Source organism: Garra rufa, chromosome 12, assembly GCF_049309525.1.
Source record: "Garra rufa chromosome 12, GarRuf1.0, whole genome shotgun sequence".
Classification (NCBI taxonomy): Eukaryota; Metazoa; Chordata; class Actinopteri; order Cypriniformes; family Cyprinidae; genus Garra; species Garra rufa.
In genome coordinates this window covers 15,691,949-15,712,690 of record NC_133372.1, presented here as the reverse complement: position 1 = coordinate 15,712,690, position 20,742 = coordinate 15,691,949, and the positions used below count along the sequence as shown (strand labels likewise).

General features: G+C 40.4%; 1 protein-coding gene across 1 annotated transcript in view; it reads right to left on the bottom strand.

The window, feature by feature from the left end:
- spega (striated muscle enriched protein kinase a) overlaps window positions 1–20,742 on the bottom strand; it is a 63,794-nt gene that overhangs the window by 8,325 nt on the left and 34,727 nt on the right. The window contains exons 4-24 of the mRNA XM_073851190.1: window positions 19,310–20,487; window positions 18,328–18,468; window positions 13,270–13,530; window positions 12,971–13,129; window positions 12,688–12,877; window positions 10,740–10,969; window positions 10,451–10,570; window positions 10,264–10,368; window positions 9,916–10,122; window positions 9,478–9,601; window positions 9,202–9,374; window positions 8,708–8,820; window positions 8,449–8,617; window positions 6,629–6,734; window positions 6,322–6,519; window positions 6,175–6,232; window positions 5,974–6,051; window positions 5,694–5,866; window positions 5,580–5,606; window positions 5,086–5,238; window positions 4,942–4,984 (exon numbers count right to left, since the gene is read on the bottom strand). Of these exons, the coding sequence (XP_073707291.1) occupies window positions 4,942–4,984; window positions 5,086–5,238; window positions 5,580–5,606; window positions 5,694–5,866; window positions 5,974–6,051; window positions 6,175–6,232; window positions 6,322–6,519; window positions 6,629–6,734; window positions 8,449–8,617; window positions 8,708–8,820; window positions 9,202–9,374; window positions 9,478–9,601; window positions 9,916–10,122; window positions 10,264–10,368; window positions 10,451–10,570; window positions 10,740–10,969; window positions 12,688–12,877; window positions 12,971–13,129; window positions 13,270–13,530; window positions 18,328–18,468; window positions 19,310–20,487 (4,006 nt within the window). The remainder of the gene's footprint in view (window positions 1–4,941; window positions 4,985–5,085; window positions 5,239–5,579; window positions 5,607–5,693; window positions 5,867–5,973; window positions 6,052–6,174; window positions 6,233–6,321; window positions 6,520–6,628; window positions 6,735–8,448; window positions 8,618–8,707; window positions 8,821–9,201; window positions 9,375–9,477; window positions 9,602–9,915; window positions 10,123–10,263; window positions 10,369–10,450; window positions 10,571–10,739; window positions 10,970–12,687; window positions 12,878–12,970; window positions 13,130–13,269; window positions 13,531–18,327; window positions 18,469–19,309; window positions 20,488–20,742) is intronic.

Below are 20,742 nucleotides of genomic sequence, written 5' to 3'. Positions count from 1 at the left end.
TTGTGTGTGGTCGTGACAGGATACCAGCCCAAAAAAGTATTAACTCACCGCGTCACTCATGGAGGCGAGCGCCACTATCACCGAAGACACCCCTGACCCATTTTCGGATATGGTAAACGTCCTTCGTCAATCTCTACCTGCTGCTCCAACGACGATTTCCAACACGCCCCTCTCTCGCCCTATGAGTTATTCCGGAGACCCGGGTGGCTGCAATGGTTTCCTCCTGCAAAGTTCCCTCTATATCGAAGCCAACGCACACCAGTTTCCTAACGAAATTTCTAAGATATCTTTTATGATTTCCCTCCTCACTGGGCAGGCACTTCAATGGGCAGACGCACTCTGGAATTCACGGAGCGACGCTTTAATCTCCTATAATGCTTTCGTTGCCCACTTCAAGGACGTGTTTGGAGCTGTGCTCACTCCCCTTTCCGTACACGATGAACTGATCACTCTGAATCAAGGTGCGTCCAATATTCACGAATACACCCTGCGCTTCCGCTCCCTAGCGGCCACCAGTGGTTGGAACCAAATCGCTCTCCTAGCAGCCTACCGTAAGGGGCTTAAACCCCAGATCCGCAAGCATATGGTCATTTACGATGACAACGTACCGCTGGAAACCTTTATTAAGAAGGCAGTAGGCATCTCCCAACATCTCTCAGCATGTCCTTCTACAAAGTCTGTACCCAGCTTCCCTCCACTTCGAACACCGTCACCCCAACGAGATGCGGAAGAACCTATGATTACGGACTCCTATCGCCTGGATCCTGCGGAGAGGAAACGACGAATTAATAATCGTCTGTGCCTATATTGTGGAGAAGCCTCTCACTTCATCAGTGCCTGTCCAGTCCGCCCGCCTCGTCCAATGGTGAGTACTGTATCTATTACTCCGGCCATGTCTCTCTTACCCCATATTACCGCTGAACTAATAGTAAACTCTCGTACTCTCCCCATCTATGTGCTCGTGGATTCCGGAGCGGCTGGCAATTTTGTTTCATCACACTTCATTGCTAAATATCGAATTCCCACCGTTCAAAATGAGGTCACATACCAAATTACCACAATCCAAAACTCACCATTGGGCGATGGTAAGATATCTCACCGGACCAGAAAAGTGACCCTCGTCTCCCAACACAACCACCGTGAACATCTAACCCTCCTAGTACTCCCGCGAGCCAACGTGGATGTCATCCTGGGCAGACCATGGCTCATTAAGCACCAACCCCGCATAGATTGGAGCACAGGAGAGGTCCTGGAGTGGGGCAAAACGTGCAGGAACCACGGCTACCATCCTTCCTCGTCGGATGCAGAGTCTCCATACCATCCTATCCCTCTGCACGCCACCACCATAGAGAGCCCTGCCACTCAATCCACCACCGCCATTCCCCCCGTCTATCAGTCTTTCACCGATGTCTTCAGCAAGGAACGGGCCACACAACTACCACCGCACCGGCCCTGGGATTGTAGTATCGACCTGCTGCCAGGCGCCAAACTACCCCACGGGAAGATCTACCCCCTCTCACGTCCTGAGCAGGAGGCCATGGAGAATTACATCCAGGAGGCTCTCCAACAGGGGTTCATCAGACCTTCCACGTCCCCAGCAGCATCCAGTTTCTTCTTCGTCCCCAAGAAGGATGGCGGGCTCAGACCCTGCATTGACTACCGGGTGCTCAACGACGCCACGGTGAAATTCGCCTATCCACTTCCTCTAGTGCCAGCTGCCTTGGAGGAACTACGGGAAGCCCACATCTTCACCAAACTCGACCTCCGCAGTGCGTACAACCTGATCCGTATCCGAGAAGGAGATGAGTGGAAAACCGCCTTCATCACCCCGACCGGTCACTATGAATATCAGGTGATGCCCTATGGCCTGGCTAACAGTCCTTCCGTATTTCAGAATTTCATGAACGAAATCTTCCGCGACTACCTCCATCGATTCGTAATCATCTACATTGACGATATCCTCATTTACTCACGTAACCTAAAGGAACATCAAGACCACGTCCGCCAGGTTCTCCAACGCCTCCGTGAGTACCAACTCTATCTGAAATTAGAAAAATGTGAATTCCATCAGCCCTCCATCTCCTTTCTCGGATACGTGATCACTGCGGAGGGAGTTCGTATGGAAGCCGGTAAGGTGGACGCAGTGGCCAAGTGGGCGGAGCCCAGGACGGTGAAGGAGCTTCAGCGTTTCTTAGGCTTCGCTAACTTCTACCGACGCTTTATAAAAAACTATAGCCTCCTATCGGCTCCACTCACTTCCCTCTTAAAGGGAGGACGCCGAGTACTACAGTGGACTCCAGAGGCTCAGCAAGCCTTCGACCGTCTAAAGCTGATGTTCACCACCGCTCCTATCCTCAAGCACCCCGACCCTTCAAGGCCCTTCGTGGTGGAAGTTGATGCGGCGGACGTAGGCGTAGGAGCTGTGCTGTCCCAGTGGTCTGATGAACCCCGATCCCTCCATCCGTGTGCGTACTATTCCAAGAAACTCACCCCAGCCGAGCAGAATTATGGAATTGGAGACCGCGAACTGCTGGCAATAAAGCTCGCCCTCGAAGAGTGGCGGCACTGGTTGGAAGGAGCCCAGTTCCCCTTCACCGTAATAACCGACCACAAGAACCTCCAGTACATTCAGCACGCCAAGAGACTAAATGCCCGTCAAGCTCGCTGGTCACTATTCTTTGCCCGATTCGATTTCAACATTACTTACCAACCCGGCCACAAAAACACCAAAGCAGACGCCCTATCACGTATGTACTCACCTGAACCTACCTCTGACGATCCTGATCCAATTCTACCCCCATCTGTCTTTCTCGCACCCATACTATGGCAGCTGGATGAAGATATACGAGCCGCCACCTTCGAGGAACCTGCACCACCGGAGCTTCCCCCGGGTCGTGTCTATGTCCCAAGCCGTCTCAGACCCCTTCTGCTGGATAGTACGCACACGTCCCCCGGCTCAGGACATCCTGGCAGCAGGCGAACCCTCTCGCTCCTCCAGCAGAAATATTGGTGGCCCAACATGAGCAGGGAAGTGGAACGGTACGTCCAAGGATGTTCGGTCTGCGCCGTTAACACAACCCCACGCCGCTTACCTGAAGGTAAATTACAACCATTACCTATTCCCCGCCGACCCTGGACACACTTGGGCATTGACTTCGCCACAGACCTGCCCCCCTCTCAGGGTTACACCACAATTTTAGTGGTAGTCGATCGATTCTCAAAAGCTTGCAAATTAATACCTCTCAAAGGTCTCCCCACAGCACTAGAAACCGCAGAAGCACTGTTCCACAATGTATTCCGGAACTTCGGACTCCCAGAAGACATCGTGTCCGATCGGGGACCCCAATTCGTTTCCAGGGTCTGGCGGGCCTTCTTCCAACTCCTGGGTACCACAGTCAGCCTGTCATCCGGATATCACCCTCAAACGAACGGGCAGACCGAACGGAAAATACAGGAAATCTCCCGCTACCTTCGGACGTACTGTTCCCAACATCAAAACACCTGGAGCCAGTATCTACCGTGGGCTGAGTATGCGCAAAATTCCCTCCGTCAAACCTCTACTGGTCTAACCCCATTCCAATGTATTCTAGGTTATCAACCAGCTCTGTTTCCATGGACTGGAGAGTCCTCCGAGGTGCCCGCGGTAGATCACTGGTTCCGAGAGAGCGAGAGGGTGTGGGACTCAGCGCACGTCCATCTCCAGCGGGCAGTACGGAGGCATACGGAACACGCCAACCGTCGTAGGCTACCCAACCCAGTTTACCTCCCCGGGGACCTAGTATGGCTGTCCACTCGAGACATACGCCTCCGGCTGCCCAGCAGGAAGCTGAGTCCCCGCTACATAGGGCCCTTCACCGTGCACTCACAAATCAACCCTGTCACCTACCGTCTAAACCTACCTCCACATTACAGAATCGCTCCCTCGTTTCACGTTTCCCTACTCAAACGCCACACTGAACCCCTGTTCCCTTCCTCCACAGAATCGGAGTCACCTCCTCCTCCCGACCCGCCAGAGATCCTTGGAGATAACATCTACCAAGTCCAAGAAATCCTAGACTCCCGGCGGCGGAACGGCCAGCTCCAGTACCTAGTGGACTGGGAGGGGTTCGGACCCGAGGAGAGATCGTGGATACCCCGTGACGACATCCTGGACCCGACTCTCCTCGAGGAATTCCACCGCCAACATCCCGAACGCCCAGCTCCCAGAGGTCGTGGTCGTCCCCGTCGCCGTTCTTGGGTGCCAGGAGTCACCCGTGGAGGAGGGGGTGATGTCACACCCTCTGCACGTTCCCTCAGCCCCAATCACCACGATCCTCCACCAACCAGCCAATCACCACCACAGCACACCCGTGAACCATCACCAGAATTCTAATCACCGTCACCTGCACCAGCAATCACCACACCCTTCAAATACTTACCTCATTCACTCACTCACCGGCTGGTATCGAAGTTGCATGGATGCTTCTCTGTGGATCTTCTCCCCCTCCTGTTGTCTCTCCTGTGCTCCTCGTGGATTCTTCTGATGTTCTCCTGTGCTCCCCGTGGATTGCTCTGATGTTCTCCTGTGAAACACGTTAATCGTGTCAGAGGGAAGTGACTGTTGCTAACGCTATGATCCTTATGAACTTGAACTCACCTGTTGTGTTATGTTTGAAGATTTGACCACAGAGACATTATTCACCCGTTTGCACGTGTGTTGAACTGTGCACGTTTGTTAATAAATACCTTGAAAGATACTCACCTTCTCCCTTTGTGTGTGGTCGTGACAATTGTGCTCTAAAAATACATTTCAAGGACATCTCTGTGGTGTTTCTGTTGTATGGAAGCTATGTATTTTGCACACAGGACTCATTTTAGTAATAGTCAAAGTTACCAAAAGTGATACATTTGAAATTGTATTACTTTAATCAGTACTACAGTCTGTTTGCAGTTTTATCTTACCTTGAACCAAGGATGAAGAAGACATTCTGTGGCATCAGGTCTCCTAAAGAACAAATGATTAAACAAATTTAAGACCGCATTACTTCATGGCAATTACAATAGCCAGACATTTACCTCAGTGATTGTGGTGCAATAAACACTTACAGTTTGCTTGCTACAAGGAGCTTTATGATGAATCCTTTTGCTTCTCTACAAAGGTCTTTGAACATGCTCTCCTCAAATGCAACATTATAGTTCCTAATGTTCAGCAAAGTGTCACGATCATTTTCCCCAGCAAATGGAGAAACTCCTGTTAGGCTGTAAATTACGTGAATAAACAGACATGATACATAATTTCACACTTAGCACCGAATGCAAAATTATATCAGTGATGAGTACAAATAGGTAACATAGTCCACTTTAGACATTCTGCTAACTATAAGTGACTTTGCAGTTACAGTTTCTTTGTCAACTACCAGTCATAGGAGTAACTGTAGACTGTCTGCTATACTAACATTCATTTCGCAAGTCTGCCAACCCTAACCTAACAGTCTTCTAATACTCTAATGAGAGTTAAATGACATTAAATTGAAATGTATAGTTATTACAATGTATAAAGTGGAGTATCAAAAAAATGTGTTACCTACAAATATACATACCATAAGTAAGTTATGCAACCCACTGACCTGTGGAGATTAAAAAATGTTTCAGAAAATATAGAGAATGAAAGTCTGTCAGAAAGTCAGAAAGATGGTGATGCAATGGTCTTTTACCAAATGTCTGTAGATTTAGAGATGGGTGACTGGTTTACAATCTCAGGAGCAATAAATTCCGGTGTGCCATATTTGCAGTACAATTCTTCATTTGGTTTGACTTTCAGAGCATTTCCAAAATCACAAATACGAATGTGATCACTTTTTTGGTCTGCCATGAGGATGTTTTCAGGCTGAAAGACAAACACACTATATAATTATTTTCCTCTGAAATGTCAAGAACAGTCATTTGCAATGATTAGCAAAGCATTTAGTAAATGGTACACTTTTATCTATTGACCTTTATATCAAGGTGAATTATGTCATTCCGGTGAAGATAGTCGATACCTTCAAGTAGTTGCCATATGATAGACCGAACCTGCATGCAGAACATGAACATTAATTCTGTGGGTTATATTAATCTGTCAGTAATTCACTGATTTTGTTTTAACATCGTGTAACAGCAAATAATAGTTACTGAATACACAGTTAAAACACCAACCTCAGATTCTAAGATCGTTGTTCTTTTTGTTATTCTCTCCAAAAGCTCTTCGTGGCATCTTTATAATCAGTTAAAGATAATAATGCAAGCAAACATCTTTTTTAACAACAGAGTTAGAAAGGACAATTAATCAGAGGGAAAGGATACAGTTCAGTAATAATGACCACTACATGCCTCTTTTCAAATGCATCATAGAAGTGGATGATCTTCTCATGGTCTAACTGTGATAGGAGGGTCATCTCTTTCAGGGCAGAAGCCTTTCTCTGTGCCCGCAACGAGATGAATTTTGCTGCCAATATTTGCCCATTTTTCTGTGTCACTCGCTTGACATATGAAAAAGCCCCTCTGTGAGCAAGAACATTACAGACACTCAGATCCAAATACAGTATATACAGCATACTCTTAATAATAATGAAACTATAAGCAGGAGTGTCCTTCTGGTATGGTGTCTGACCTGCCAATCTCTTTCTGTAGGTCATAGTAATCAGTCAGCCTACGCATCCTCCGTAGAATTGTGCCTTCATCTTCCATTTGCTCTTCCTCCTCCTCCACATTTTTGGCTGTGAAATTGTAAACACACCCACACACATGCATTTAAATGGGGACATTTTATAGACGTGTACAGTAGAAGTCCTTGCAGAATATGCAAAATGGTCATTATTTTACCAAAAATAAGAGGGATCATACAAAATGCATGTTTTTTTTTTTAATACTGACCAAAATAAGATATTTCACATAAAAGACGTTTACATATAGTCCACAAGAGAACATAATAGTTATAGTTAGTAATTTATGAAAAAAAAAAAAAAAATACTCTGTTCCGATTGTTGATACTGTGTTGTTACCTGAATGTTTCACAGCTCCATTTTTTGTTGTTGTTTTTTTTAGTGATAGTTGTTCATGAGTCGCTTGTTTGTCCTGAACAGTTAAACTGCCTGCTGTTCTTCAAAAAAAGTCCTTCAGGTCCCACAGATTCTTTGGTTTTTCAGCATTTTTTGTATTTGAACTCTTTCTTTTCAACAATGACTATGATTTTGAGATCCATTTTTTCACACTGAGGACAACTGAGGGACTCATATGCAACTATTACAGAAGGTTCAATCGCTCACTGATGCTCCAGAAGGAAAAACTATGCATTAAGAGCCGGGGGTGTAAACTTTTGAACAGAAGATGTGTACATTTTTCTTATTTTGCCTAAATATAATATTTTTTTTCATTTAGTACTGCCCTTCAGAAGCTATAGAAGATATTTACATGTTTTCCAGAAGACAAAATAATTAAAATTTACCCCGATCTTCAAATTTCTTAATGCATAGTTTTTCACTTTCTTAATGCATCGTTTTCACTTTGAAACATTAGTGAGCATTTGAAACTTCTGTAATAGTTACATATCCCTCATTTGTCCTCAGTGTGAAAAGATGGATCTCAAAATCATACAGTCATTGTTGGAAGAGGTTGATATACACAAAAACACTGAAAAACCAAAGAATCTGTGGGACCTGAAGGACGTTTCTGAAGAACAACGGGCAGTTTAACTGTTCAGGACAAACAAGGGACTCATGAACAACTATCACTTAAAGGAGTAGTTCACTTTCAGAACAACAATTTACAGATAATTGTCTGTAAATGTCATCCAAGATATTTATGCCTTTTTTTCTTCAGTCGTCAAGAAATTATGTTTTTTAAATAAACATATCTGGCAATTTCTCCATATAATGGACTTAAATGGTGCCCCGATTTTTTAATCTTCAAAATGCCGTTTAAATGCGGCTTCAAATGGCTGTAAACGATCCCAGCCAACAAAAAGGGTCTTGTCTACCGAAACGTTCGATCATTTTCTTTGAAAAATATATTTTTACATACCTTATAAGCACTGAAACTTGTCCAGCACTAGGGCTTGTAGTGCGCATTCGCGACTCTACGTACTCACGTCGAAAGGTCACGCATGACGTATGCGAAAAAACATCTTGGATGACAAGGGGGTGAGTAAATTATCTGTATATTGTTTTTATAAATTCAACTATTATATTCTCTTGTGGACTATATGCAAACATATTTTATGAGAAATATCTTATTCATTTTGTATGATCCCTCTTATTTTTGTAAAATAATTAAAATTTTGCAGATTCTGCAACTTTTGACTTAAACTGTACAGTATATATAAACAACATCACCCTGTTAACTGTAAGCATACATATCTAGTTTCTTCTGAGTGAATTATTCTCTAGATCTGTTTCGAGCTAAGCCATATTCAAAATAATTTAAATCACTCACCAGTCTGAACAATAAGCTCAGCCTTACAAGACACTGACCCAGCCAGGTTCTTAGCAGTGCAAGTGTAGACTCCTTCGTCCTCAGGCTGAGCATTCAGAACCACAAGTGAGCACTCTCTGTCATCATACACAAAGGTAAAATGACTACTCTCTGCCAGAAGGATATTGTCCTAAAGACAAAAAATACAAATGAGTGGAATCACAAAGGACAGAAAAAAATGTTGAAATATTAGGCATGATAATCAAAAGTGCAAACTGACCTTATACCAGAGGATATCAGGGTCAGGTTTCCCGTCTACAACCACAGCAAAACGAGAAGTTTCCCCCACACACACATCCAAGTCCTCCATGATGGTCTCAAATGAAGGGGGCACTGAAAGGCACAGTAAAAAACAGTCAGAACAATTTAAAAACAGAACACCTGAAGCAGGATTAATGCAGACAATTAATACTGAAGAAAAACAAACAAACAAAAAAACTCATTGATTTTATTTCATTGGTTCACGTCACAAGAACTTATTGAGTTTTGATGTTACTAATCTTTTTGCTGCGGTCATACTGGGTTATGCATGAGTTCATTACATTAATCTAACCCCTTCTTTATGTCCCACAATCTAACTGTATGTGCATCATCTGGAACACACTGAAGTCTAATTATTGTTTGCAGAGACCCCCTTAAAAGGAACAGATTTTCATTTATTACATAGACTTACAAGTTTGTCAGAGCTGATTGCGACCAAAAAAGTGCATTTACCTGCCATTACCAGCTGTAGAGTACAGAGGTCACTGCCATACTGGTTGTTTGCCATGAAAATGAGTTGACCTACATCTGTGCTTTTCACTTTGGGAATGTGTAGGGCATGTTGGTCATCATCAGGCATGGTCATCTCTAATGCACCAGGTTTGTTGAGAAGCACCACTCCCCTTCTGGTAAACAATGGCTTACTTAATATTATAGACATATTAATATAATACACACTTTATACTGCAGTATTAATTTTTAATTGTTTGGTTTGCATTTGACACTAACCTTTTCCATGTGCTTGTTGCTTGGACATGATTTAGGGTTATTGTGACGGTGATAGGCTGGTTCTCAACTACATACACAATATCAGGCTTGTCCAGAATGACTGGAGCTTTGCGTAAATACTGTCCTGTGATGGAAAAAATGAATAATAATGAATGTTTTCACAATGTCCAGATGCAATGCGCATCCTTCAGGCAATGGCACAGCCAGCATTTCACAAAAAAAAAAAAAAAAGGTTTATGTGGGTTTGCTTTGGCCTGCTGAGATGATTTACAGTGAAGTAAGGCTATAACAATGACAGCTGCATTCATTAAAAGTGCAGAACAGGAGGATATATGTGCCACCAAGGAGAAAATAAACATATGTCATCAGAAAGTAACAAATATCTCCATGTTTATCTACTGAGTACAGGCAGAATTCAAGCACAAATCTTTTAAATACCTCTGTCAATAAGTTGGACCAGGTCAGTGGACTGTGAGGGTTTGCTGGATGCTTTTCCAGTGGTACTAATGACTCTAAAGGAATAACACACTCTTTTAGAAAGAGAGGTGGCTGTGTAAGAGGTGTCTTTGAGGCTGGAGGCAATGGTTGTCCACTGGGTGGAGCCTAGAGCTTGCTGTTGAACAATGTACATAAGTGAAGCAGGATCTGAAATATACAAAGGACATGGAAAATATATAATGAGCATAATGAGCTGGTGATCTGAATCAAGTGTGTTAAATAAGGGGGTGACAATAATCTAAGGAACTATCGTATCAGTTCAGTTTAAGAAAAGACAGACAAATTTACCTATGGATGGATCCAGATTGTTTGGAATTTTCCAGCTCAGTGAGACTGTTCTCCCAGTTATAGACTCAATTACTGGAGGATCATCAGGTGGCTCAGGAAGGCTAACTGTCAAGAAACTACAATGTGAGTGAGGTGGACACTTGAGATGTTACAATACTAACATATATGACAAAAAGTTCCATCTTACCTGCAACATATAAATGAGAATAGCAGACGGCCTTTCCCACCTTATTGGAGATGACACATTTATACACACCACTGTGGCCATGACACACAGAATTAATGACCAGACTGTGAACATCCCTGTCTAGAAGAAGTACATGGTAGGATATGTTTGAAGACGACATGTATTCGGGAAACAATAAATGTATAAAACCTATAAGAACCTCATAAATAAAAGTCTCAATAGTCTATTAAACTAAAGATGGGCCATAAACATCCTTTAGAATGCCTCTGACAATATTTTGTGGACTTACACTGTATCATCTTTCTGTCATCAGAGCTCTCTATCTTCATGCCATTGTGGTACCAAATAATTTTGGGATATGGCAGGCCTGTCACCCTGCACTTCAATATTGCTTCTTTCCCTTCTACCACTTCCAGGTCACTGAGAGGTTTTATGAAGTCTGGCATTGTCCTGCGTTCCACCTCTCCCTCAAACACCTCAGGCTCCTCAGGGATTGATGGCATCTTTTCTAACCTTGACCTTAAGAGTGAAAAACAAACAAACAGAAGACTGAGTAAAGGGGTAAAGAAAGGTAAAAAAAATAAATAATAATAATAAATAATAATTAAAAAAAAAAAATATATATATATATACAATTAAGCCCGAAATTATTCATACCCCTGGCAAATTCTGACTTAAAGTTACTTTTATTGAACTACCAAGTTTTTTTTTTTTTGACCGGAAATGACAAAGGCTTCTCCCAAAAGATAATAAGATGATGTACAAGAGGCATCATTGTGGAAAAAAATATTTCTCAGCTTTTATTTACATTTAAACAAAAAGTGGCATGTCCAAAATTATTCATTTCCTTTGCAAACTGTCACAGTCTATGGGAAAATCCAAAGTTCTATACCATTCCAAATAGTCCAAGCTGTTCTAAAGCATCCCAATTACCCTGATTTATTGGGAACAGCTGTTTTAATCAATTCAACTGGTGAAAAACAGAAGCTCTCTGCTGTTGGTTTGTGGACAGTCATGGCAAAGGAGTCAGGATCTAAATGTTTTGAAGTTCCAGTAGCTATAGTGCAAAGTATTATTAAAAAATACAAGACGTTCCGCACAGTGAAAAATCTCAGAGGACGTGGTTGGAAGCCAAAAGTGACACCCGTGCTGGCCAGGAGGATAGTGAGAGAGGTAAAAAAGAATCCATGGATCACCACCAAGGCCATCCTGATGAATCTGAGCTCTGCTGGAGGCAACATCTCAAGGCAGACAGTCCAACAGACTTCACACCGCTGGGTTCCACGGACGCAGACCAAGGAGGACACCGCTTCTCCAGATAAGGCACACAAGAGCCCACTTGGCCTTTGCAAATGCTCATCTGGACAAAGAAGAAGACTTCTGGTCTTCTGTTTTATGGTCAGATGAAACAAAAATTTAATTGTTTGGCCATAATGATGTAGCCTTCATTTGGCGTAAAAAGGAGAAGCCTTCAACCCTAAGAACACCATCCCCACTGTCAAACATGGTGGTGGGAACCTAATGTTTTGGGAGTGTTTTTAGCCGGTGGACCAGGGAACCTAATCACAGTAAATAGCACCATGAAAAAGGAGCAATGCATCAAAATTCTCAACAACAACATCAGGCAGTCTGCAGAGAAACTTGGCCTTGGGCATCAGTCGACATTTCAGCATGACAACGACCCAAAACACACAGCAAAAGTGAAGAAATGGTTAGCAGACAAAAACATTAACGTTTTGCAGTGGCCCAGCCATTTCCTGACTTAAATCCAATTAAGAATCTGTGGAGAGAGCTAACGTTTAGGGTGATGGCAAGGAGAACCTCCAACCAGAAAGAGTTGGAGCTCATCGCCAAAGATGAATGGGCAAAAATACCAGTGGAGACATGCAAAAAGCTGATCAGCCATTATAGGAAGCATTTGATTGCTGTAATATGCTGCCAATAAAGGTTTTTCTACTGATTATTGAGAAGGGTATGAATAATTTTGGACATGTCACTTTTTGTTCAAATGTAAATAAAAGATGAGTAATAATTTTTTTCCACAATGATGCCTTTTGTACATTGTCTTATTATGTTCTGGGAGACATCTGTGTCATTTAATTGAAAAAAAAAAACATGCTGGTTGAATAAAAGTAACTTTAAGTCAGAATTTGCCAAGGGTATGAATAATTTCAGTCTTGACTGTATATATATTCTTTTTTTAATTAGATATTGTTAAGAAGAGTTTGTCTACGTACATGTGAGTGGATATGGCTGGTCGTGGTTCCTGTACATAGAGTTCAGCTGAGCTTTCTGCTACTCCATGGACATTTCGAGCAATTACTGTGTACAATCCCTCACTCTCCTTGTTAACGTGATTGATGAACAGTGAGTGATGCCCATTTACTTTGAGAATGCGAATATTATCAGTCTCCACCACAGGTTGTTCTAGGACACAAAATAGGTATGTTTAATCAGTGTTGACAAATGTCTTTTATTCCATAAAAAAAATGGTTAAAAGTTAACTTTGTCAGTTTTTACCACAATGAGTCCATGTGACTTTAGGAGGGGGAGATCCACTGACTTTGCAATCAAATTGTGCAGACCGGCCCTCAGTAGCCTCCAATGTTTCCAGTTTCCGTGTAATGAGTGGCTCCTTAGATGGAATCACCAGAAGATTAGCTGTGCAAATTAGCTCTTCTGTACCATACAAACAAGAACAAGAATATTAATCAGAGATGTTGGAATAAAATGAAAATGTATGGGAAAGAAGATTAACATAACATTAAATAACAGGCAGCCTAATACTGATGCATAAATTATGCAATGATGACTCCTACCTTTTGCTGAACTAATTTTGCAAGTATAGCTTCCACTGTCATCTTCATGCGCAGATTTGAACAGAAGACGGCATCGGTGTCCATCAAACTGCATCTTACAATCAAATAGTGCTGGCTGTATCAATTTCCCATTAGCTAGCCAATCAACATCCACAGTCTGCGGCCCAGTTATGAAACATTCAAATAAGGCTATCTCTCCTGCATTGACCTTCACATCCTGCATCGGTCTGGTAATTGTCAGAGATGACTCAGCAGGACCTGCTTGGCAAAACAGAACAGTTACAAGTCATGTGCACCATGCAAAGTTCATGCCTTAGCTTAAAATAGAATTACTTGCAGAAATATCTACATGTACAGTGTTGCTGTTTATATTAAATGAAATAAATACAATGGGGTTCAGAAGTCTGAGACACAGTTTCATTTAAACCTAGAAATAATAATAATAAAAAAAGGTTTACGTGAAACAGAGTAAAATGCAAATAAGAGATTCTGTAGATCACTAATCACATGTAAGCACATTTTGGACACATATTGTGAAAAATGTAAATAAAGAAATAAGGAAGATGACATTTGATCTGATTTACATTCTAGAACTTTCCGTATTTTACAGTATGTTGGGTGGCTCTGTCTACATGTTTGTTGTGCTAGATAGAACACAACTCTGAGAAGCCCTGTATTTTCAGCTTTAGAAAATAAAAGCCTCTAAAATACAATGTGAAGTTGTAAAATCCTCTAAAATTTCTATAGTATTCTAAAATAGGGTAGAGTGGAGGCAAATGCCCCCTAAACCAAACCTATTTCAAATAGGCAATTATAATTTTGTAATTCATAATTATTGATTAAATTCTTTTTAATTTTATGTAAACAGCAAAACCTTCTAATAATGACATTACATTTTGTGGAGTCCATGTCAGTTCAGTTCTTGCAGTAGCAAGCAAAATGGGGACATTGTTACAGAAGAAAAAAAGTGTGACCAACTAAAGCTGTTGATAATGTTTTTCTGCAATGTAATTAGACCAGTGCTTCCCAACCACGTTCCTGAAGGCCCTTCTGCCCTGCACGTTTTGTATGTCTTCCTTACCAGACACACCCAATTCAAGTCTTGCAGTCACTACTAATGAGCTGATGAATTGAATCAGGGGTGTCAGATCAGTTGTTCTCAATTCCAGTCCTGGGGGACCCCTGCTCTGCACATTTTGCATGTCTCCCTGATTTAACACACCTGATTGAGATCATTAGGAGAGAGATCCATCTGAACTAACAAGCTGATGATCTCAATCAGGTGTGTTAAATAAGGGACACATGCAAAATGTGCAGAGCAGAGGTCCCCCAGGACTGGAATTGACAACCCCTGTGTTAGATGGGTAGGTGGGCCTCCAGGAACGAGGTTGGGAACCACTGAACTAGACAATTGGAGTTATCTTAAGGCCTATTTGTCATCTAGTATAACAACAGGTTCCATGATATATTATGATTATGATTTGCTAAATTTCCGGTCCCACTTTATATTAGGTGGCCTTAACTACTATGTACATTTTAAATTAATCATTTGGTACAATGCACTTATTGTGTACATACATGTTTTTACATTGTACTTATATTTTTAAATATACCTATATTTCATTACATCTGTAATTCATGTAATTACACACTGCTGACCCATCCCTTACACCTTAACCCAACCTTAAACCCAGTGGTTCTCAATCCTAGTCCTGGAGGACCCCTGCTCTGCACATTTTGGATGTCTCTCTTATTTAACACACCTGATTGAGATCTTCAACTTGTTAGTTCAGTTCATGGATCTCTCTCCTAATGAGCTGATGATCTCAATCAGGTGTGTTAAATAAGGGAGACATGCAAAATGTGCAGAGCAGGGGTCCCCCAGGACCAGGATTGAGAACCACTGCTTAAACCTACCCATACCACCAAACCTGTCCCTAACCTTACCCGTATCCCGCCTTAATAGAAGCAAACGTGTTTTGCAATACAATATGAACACAATAAGTACATTGTACTTATTTTGTGATGTAAGTACATAGTAGTTAAGGCCACCTAATATAAAGTGTGACCAATTTCTTATTGTACCATGATACCAATCAACCACAAATCAACAGATAAACCAGGAGTCACCAAACTCGGTCCTGCAGAGCCAGAGTCCTACAGAGTTTAGCTCAGACCCTAATCAAACACACCTGAACCAGCTAATCAAGGACCGAGTTTGGTGACCACGGAGATAAAAGACATGTTGTAAGTATTAGTTTTTATGTAAATTGATAGTGACACTTAGTGGTTGAGGTTGGTATGACATGGTTAGTTAGCATTTTCCCCTGACTTGGTGATTCTTGAGAATAGTTTTTTTATTTCAATGGAGATAAAAAAAAATTAAAGAAGAAAAAAAGTAAGATAACTTATTGTACTTAATTTGTCTTCTGGGGAACATGCAAGTATTTTCTGTTGCTTCTGAAGGGCAGTACTAAATGGAAAAAAAAAGATATTTCAACAAAATAAGAAAAACTTGGACATCTTCATACTGTTCAAAAGTTTTCACCCCCTGCTCTTAATGCATTATGTTTCCTTCTGTAGCATCAGTGAATGTTTGAAACTTTTTCAATAGTTGTGTTTGAGTATCTCAGTTGTCCAAAATCCTACAGTCACTGCTGGTAAGGGTTCAAATATGTAAAAATATGCTGGAATAATAAATAGGACCTGCAGGATTTTTCAAAAGAACAGTGCTTAGTTTAACTGTTCAGAACAAACAAGGGATTAATGAACAACCATCACAAAACAAAACAAAACAGTCATAGATTATTGTTGTGAAGGGCTGCCTGACTACATGTTGTTCCCTTACTAGCAAAAACAACTTCTTTAAGCAGCCATTATTTCATGTCATAAATTTGCTATCAACATCAGCACAATAAAATACGTTGAAGTACTGAATGTCACTAATTTGATTCCACCCACTCAGACTTTCACAGTTCATTACAGCACTTGGGTTTTATTTCCTAACATTAATGTAGTCATGGCAGTGTAATGCTTGGCAACAGAATAGAAAAACTGCAATGGATCTTGGCCAATGAACAAAAGCAGATGGCTCTGAGTGAGACTTCTAAGTGACCACAGCTGGGGAGATAATAGATTTACCTTGTGTCCCTGATCCAATCAAAGTTTTTCCACTTATGAAAGATAGTGCCCCCAGCACAGAACAAAGGCTGTGGCTTAATGGAAAATTCCAGGAACATTCATTTGTTGAAATGTGTCACAGAAGTGCTGCTAGGTTAAACTTGTCACAGCAATTCTCTAAAAAATGTAAATATGTCTTGTTTCAGTTGTTATGCTCACTGTCTTTTTTTTCTTTGAAGAAAAATATCCTCAATTTCATAACCTTTCCAGTGTTAGTCAAAATTATTGTCTCTAGTCCTTTTTGCAGAGAAGGAAAGCTGCTTTGTAGATAGATTTGCTGATACTTTCATCATATATAAAAACATACAGAGTAATGTTTAAAAAAAAATACTCCATTAAGCCTATTTTACTCAAAATGACATGGATGTCGATCATCACACATGGATGAATCCTTGATCACAGATGGCCAGATGGAGGAAGGTGCATATATTAGTTATCAAACCAGATCTGAAGAAAAACATCCTAGGATTTAAACTATATTTCATCAGTGGTTTATTTTGAAGCCAAAATCAATAATATTACACAAGGTAATGAAACAAGGCTGCAATTATATGAGAGAACAAGGGACACTATAAAAGTGCAGTGTACTTTGTGGCCTAAAAAGGAAACACTTACTAGGCTTCTCCACTAGCCAAAGATAGCAGAAGCACTTGGAGGACAAAAATGTCAGCATTGCTAGACAGTAATGTATTACTATCAGGTTTGTTCAGAGGAGTCAACAAATGTATTCTGTTGATTATACACACTTTTGCTTAGTGAAATAGTGATAGCTGTCATGCATGGATGTAATGTGTTTATATTGTCATTATTATTAAATAAAAATAAAAATTATTATTACTGTTTTTTAGTGATACTTACAGTGCCTTGCGAAAGTATTCATACCCCTAAATTTTTTTCACACATTTTGTTACGTTGCCGTCTTATGTTAAACTGTTGTAAATTACTTTTTCCTCGCATAAAATCTACATTCCATGCACCATAATGACAAAGTAAAAACAGAACTGTCACAACTTCATCAATTTATAAAAAAAAAAAACTAAAAAACTAAAAAACTGTAATAAGTACATTGCATAAGTATTCATACCCTTAATTCGGTACTTAGTTGAAGAACCTTTACAACAGTCTTTTTGGGTAAGATGCAACAAGATTTGCATATTGACATTTGGCAATTATCTGCCATCCTTCGCCTCACCTCTTCACCTCTCAAGCTCTGTCAGCTTGGATGGGGTCCAAAAAAAGTTATTTAAAGCAGTTTAACATAAGGCAGCAACATAAAATGTGAAAAAATGAAGGTATTGTAACATTGTTACTTTTAAATTATTATAAGATGAAAAGAGAACATTTTGGACAGCACTGTTCGTATATATTTATAAAATTGTATTACTGTTATGAAACTCTTCTCAGATGACACAAATCAAACAGCAGCGTGAGTCATTTGGTTGCCTAGTGATGGTCATGTTCATGTAAACAGGTCTGCGCAAATGCAGCACAAATTTGATGATATTTACATCATGGCTTACAAACTGAGTATTTCCACTGATTCTGCACAGATTTTGACATGAACTTTCCTGGAAGTGTTTTACAAGCTGAAGCCACTGATGCTGTCAATCTCATTAAAACGGTATGTCTAGTTATATAATTTAATGAATCACAATCTGTCAAATTGACGGGTTCAAAATTGATTTTCACCTGCATTTGGTCAGTGTTAATTTCAAACCATGTTATGATATGTGTTCACTAATCACTAAATGTGTCTCCACTGTTACTTGTTACTGGTATTGGTATTAATCATACATAAGAAGATACCATGAGATAATTTTAAAGAGCCACATAGCAAGCATTTAAATATTGTAGCTTAGGTCTGAGATATCTTACCACTGGGAACAGGTTTTCCCTTGATGACGCACTGAAGCATCGCTTCTGATCCAGCAACTACCACAGCATTCTTAAGTGGAGGTTCAGACATGGGGGCCTCTGCTGGGTCCTTCTTCACACACATGTAGGAATCATTTGATGGGTCTCCTGGGAGAATCAGGCAACGGTTGTTACACAATGACCAAATGATAACAAGGTAACATACTGTATCATGAACTCATTACAAGCTCACAATGTCTAGTCATCTGTCTCTGGTTACAAATAACTGTAGTGATCTAAATTTAAACATTATGCTGGAAACAATGACGAATACAGTAAAATAAGCTTCAAAGATGGGTCGGATCTTTGAGTTTCAAAGGAGTATTCTGTGTTCAGTATAAACTGAGATCAATAGATGGCATTTGTTGCATGCTGATTACCACAAAAAACTTCCACTAGTTCCTCATAGGTTACAGTGAATTATTTAAAATGGAAGTTAATGTGACTTATTCTCAATAATTAAAATACTCTGTTTCAGTAACATAGCCACAATACATTAATAACGTGTTAACACAATTTTAGTGTAAAAAATGTAATACCTTTTTTTTTCAATAACAGCGTAAACTCGAAAATGACTATACCAATGATGATTTGACAAATAAACAACTTACAAACAAACAAAATAATTAATGTAAGTGCCTGTATAAAAATACAAGCTGCAAATATCTGCTTTTAAATCCTCCAAAGGTCTTCCATTATACCAGAAATTTGCTCAGTGTAACTTCAATTTTTTTTTAAGGAAACAAGGGATAAGTCAAAGTTTTACTCAACCTTACTTAACCTGCACATAACCCACAATTTTTGTAAAAATGTATATGAACATTAATCCAACAATTCATCCAGTTACAGTGTTACTTGTAACATTTACAAAAGCATGCATTACACCTTATATTTAACCTTGTGTGATTAACATTTTAAAGAAAAAGTTAATGGAAAAAAACTTTACCTCTGTTTCTTTTGGTTGTTTTTCCTTCATGTTTCTCAACTTCCTTTTGACCACTCTCTGCTTTATTTGCCTCTTCATCCACATGTCTATTTTCAATCATAATAGTAGGTATGTTCATTTTAGGTTTAAGTGATGAGTCTTTTTTCTCTTCTCCTTCCTTAAATGACTTTGGGAACATGGAAACTGAACCAAACAACCTTGGAGGTTTTATAGGTGCTTGCACCAAACCTCCTTGCTTTATGGGTTCAGCAGGTGGTATTTCCACAGGCGATCTTGGTAATTTGCTGGACATATTTGTCCTTGGCACCATAGGTGAACACTGTCCTGGTATTTTACTGAAAGTGACCTTTTCATTGATGGCTTGACTGTCTAACAACTGCCTTGGCTTGGAATTTTTCCTCCTCTGGTTTTCTGTACCATCAGGTGATTTCCTTTCAGGTTGTTTAGATTCATCTGCAAGCTTCTTTTTCTCTATTTGTGGTGATTCCTCTTTTGGCAAGATTGGCCATCTTTCTTTTGATCCTGGTAAATCTTTTGAATTAGTAGTGTCTTCAACCTTTCGAATTACCTGGGCTGGAACCGACTCAGTGTTTCCAGTGGACTGCTTGTCAGTCTGGGTGAGCTGCTCCATCGAAAAGGCTTTCTTGATACTGGACTTTCCAACAAGTTTTTTTATTCTGTGAAGCTCTTCTGAGAGTTTACTTTGAAAATGTTTCTGTACATGGGTTGACTGTTCCTCCAGTGAGGATGCTTTTTGCTTGAAGAAAGACCGCTTGAGAGCTACATCACTCTTGGCGTTGTCTTGGGGCTTCCCAGATTTATCCTTAGTATCCTCAGAATAGCAGGATGATGTTCGATTGAAGCCCCACGATTGTCTTGATAAGGACACCTTTGGTGTGTTACTGCTGCGTCTTTGTTCCTCAAAAGCTCTCACTTTGTCTAAGATTTTGGAACTTGCCTGTGATGCTTTTGGAGTTTGGATGGAGGATTTATCTTGGGAACCACTGCTCTGATATGAAGCTGAGCTTGAGATTTTAACAGGTAGCTCAGCTCTATTTATGTCTGTTTTAGTGCCTTTATGGGGAGTTGTTGGTTCTACATCACTTAGGGTAATGGGACCTTGAGCTTTTTGGAATGGTTGGTTTGATGTTTCCCTTGTTATAAAGTCCAACTGGTCTCTGAAATGAGGGTGATTGTGGAAAATTATGACAAAAATAAGAACACTAAAATGGTAAAATGGGTGATTTTTTTTTTTTTTTTTGCAAAGTGGTCAAACATAGTTATTCAAAAAAACATGCATTGAAAAACATACCATGTTTAAAGATGTAAAACACTGTTGGAGATCTAAATTAGACTGCAGTTAGAATACAAACGTCACAAAAACAAAGACATGCAAAAATGTTTGTAAGGAAAAAGCCACATCAAAAAATGAT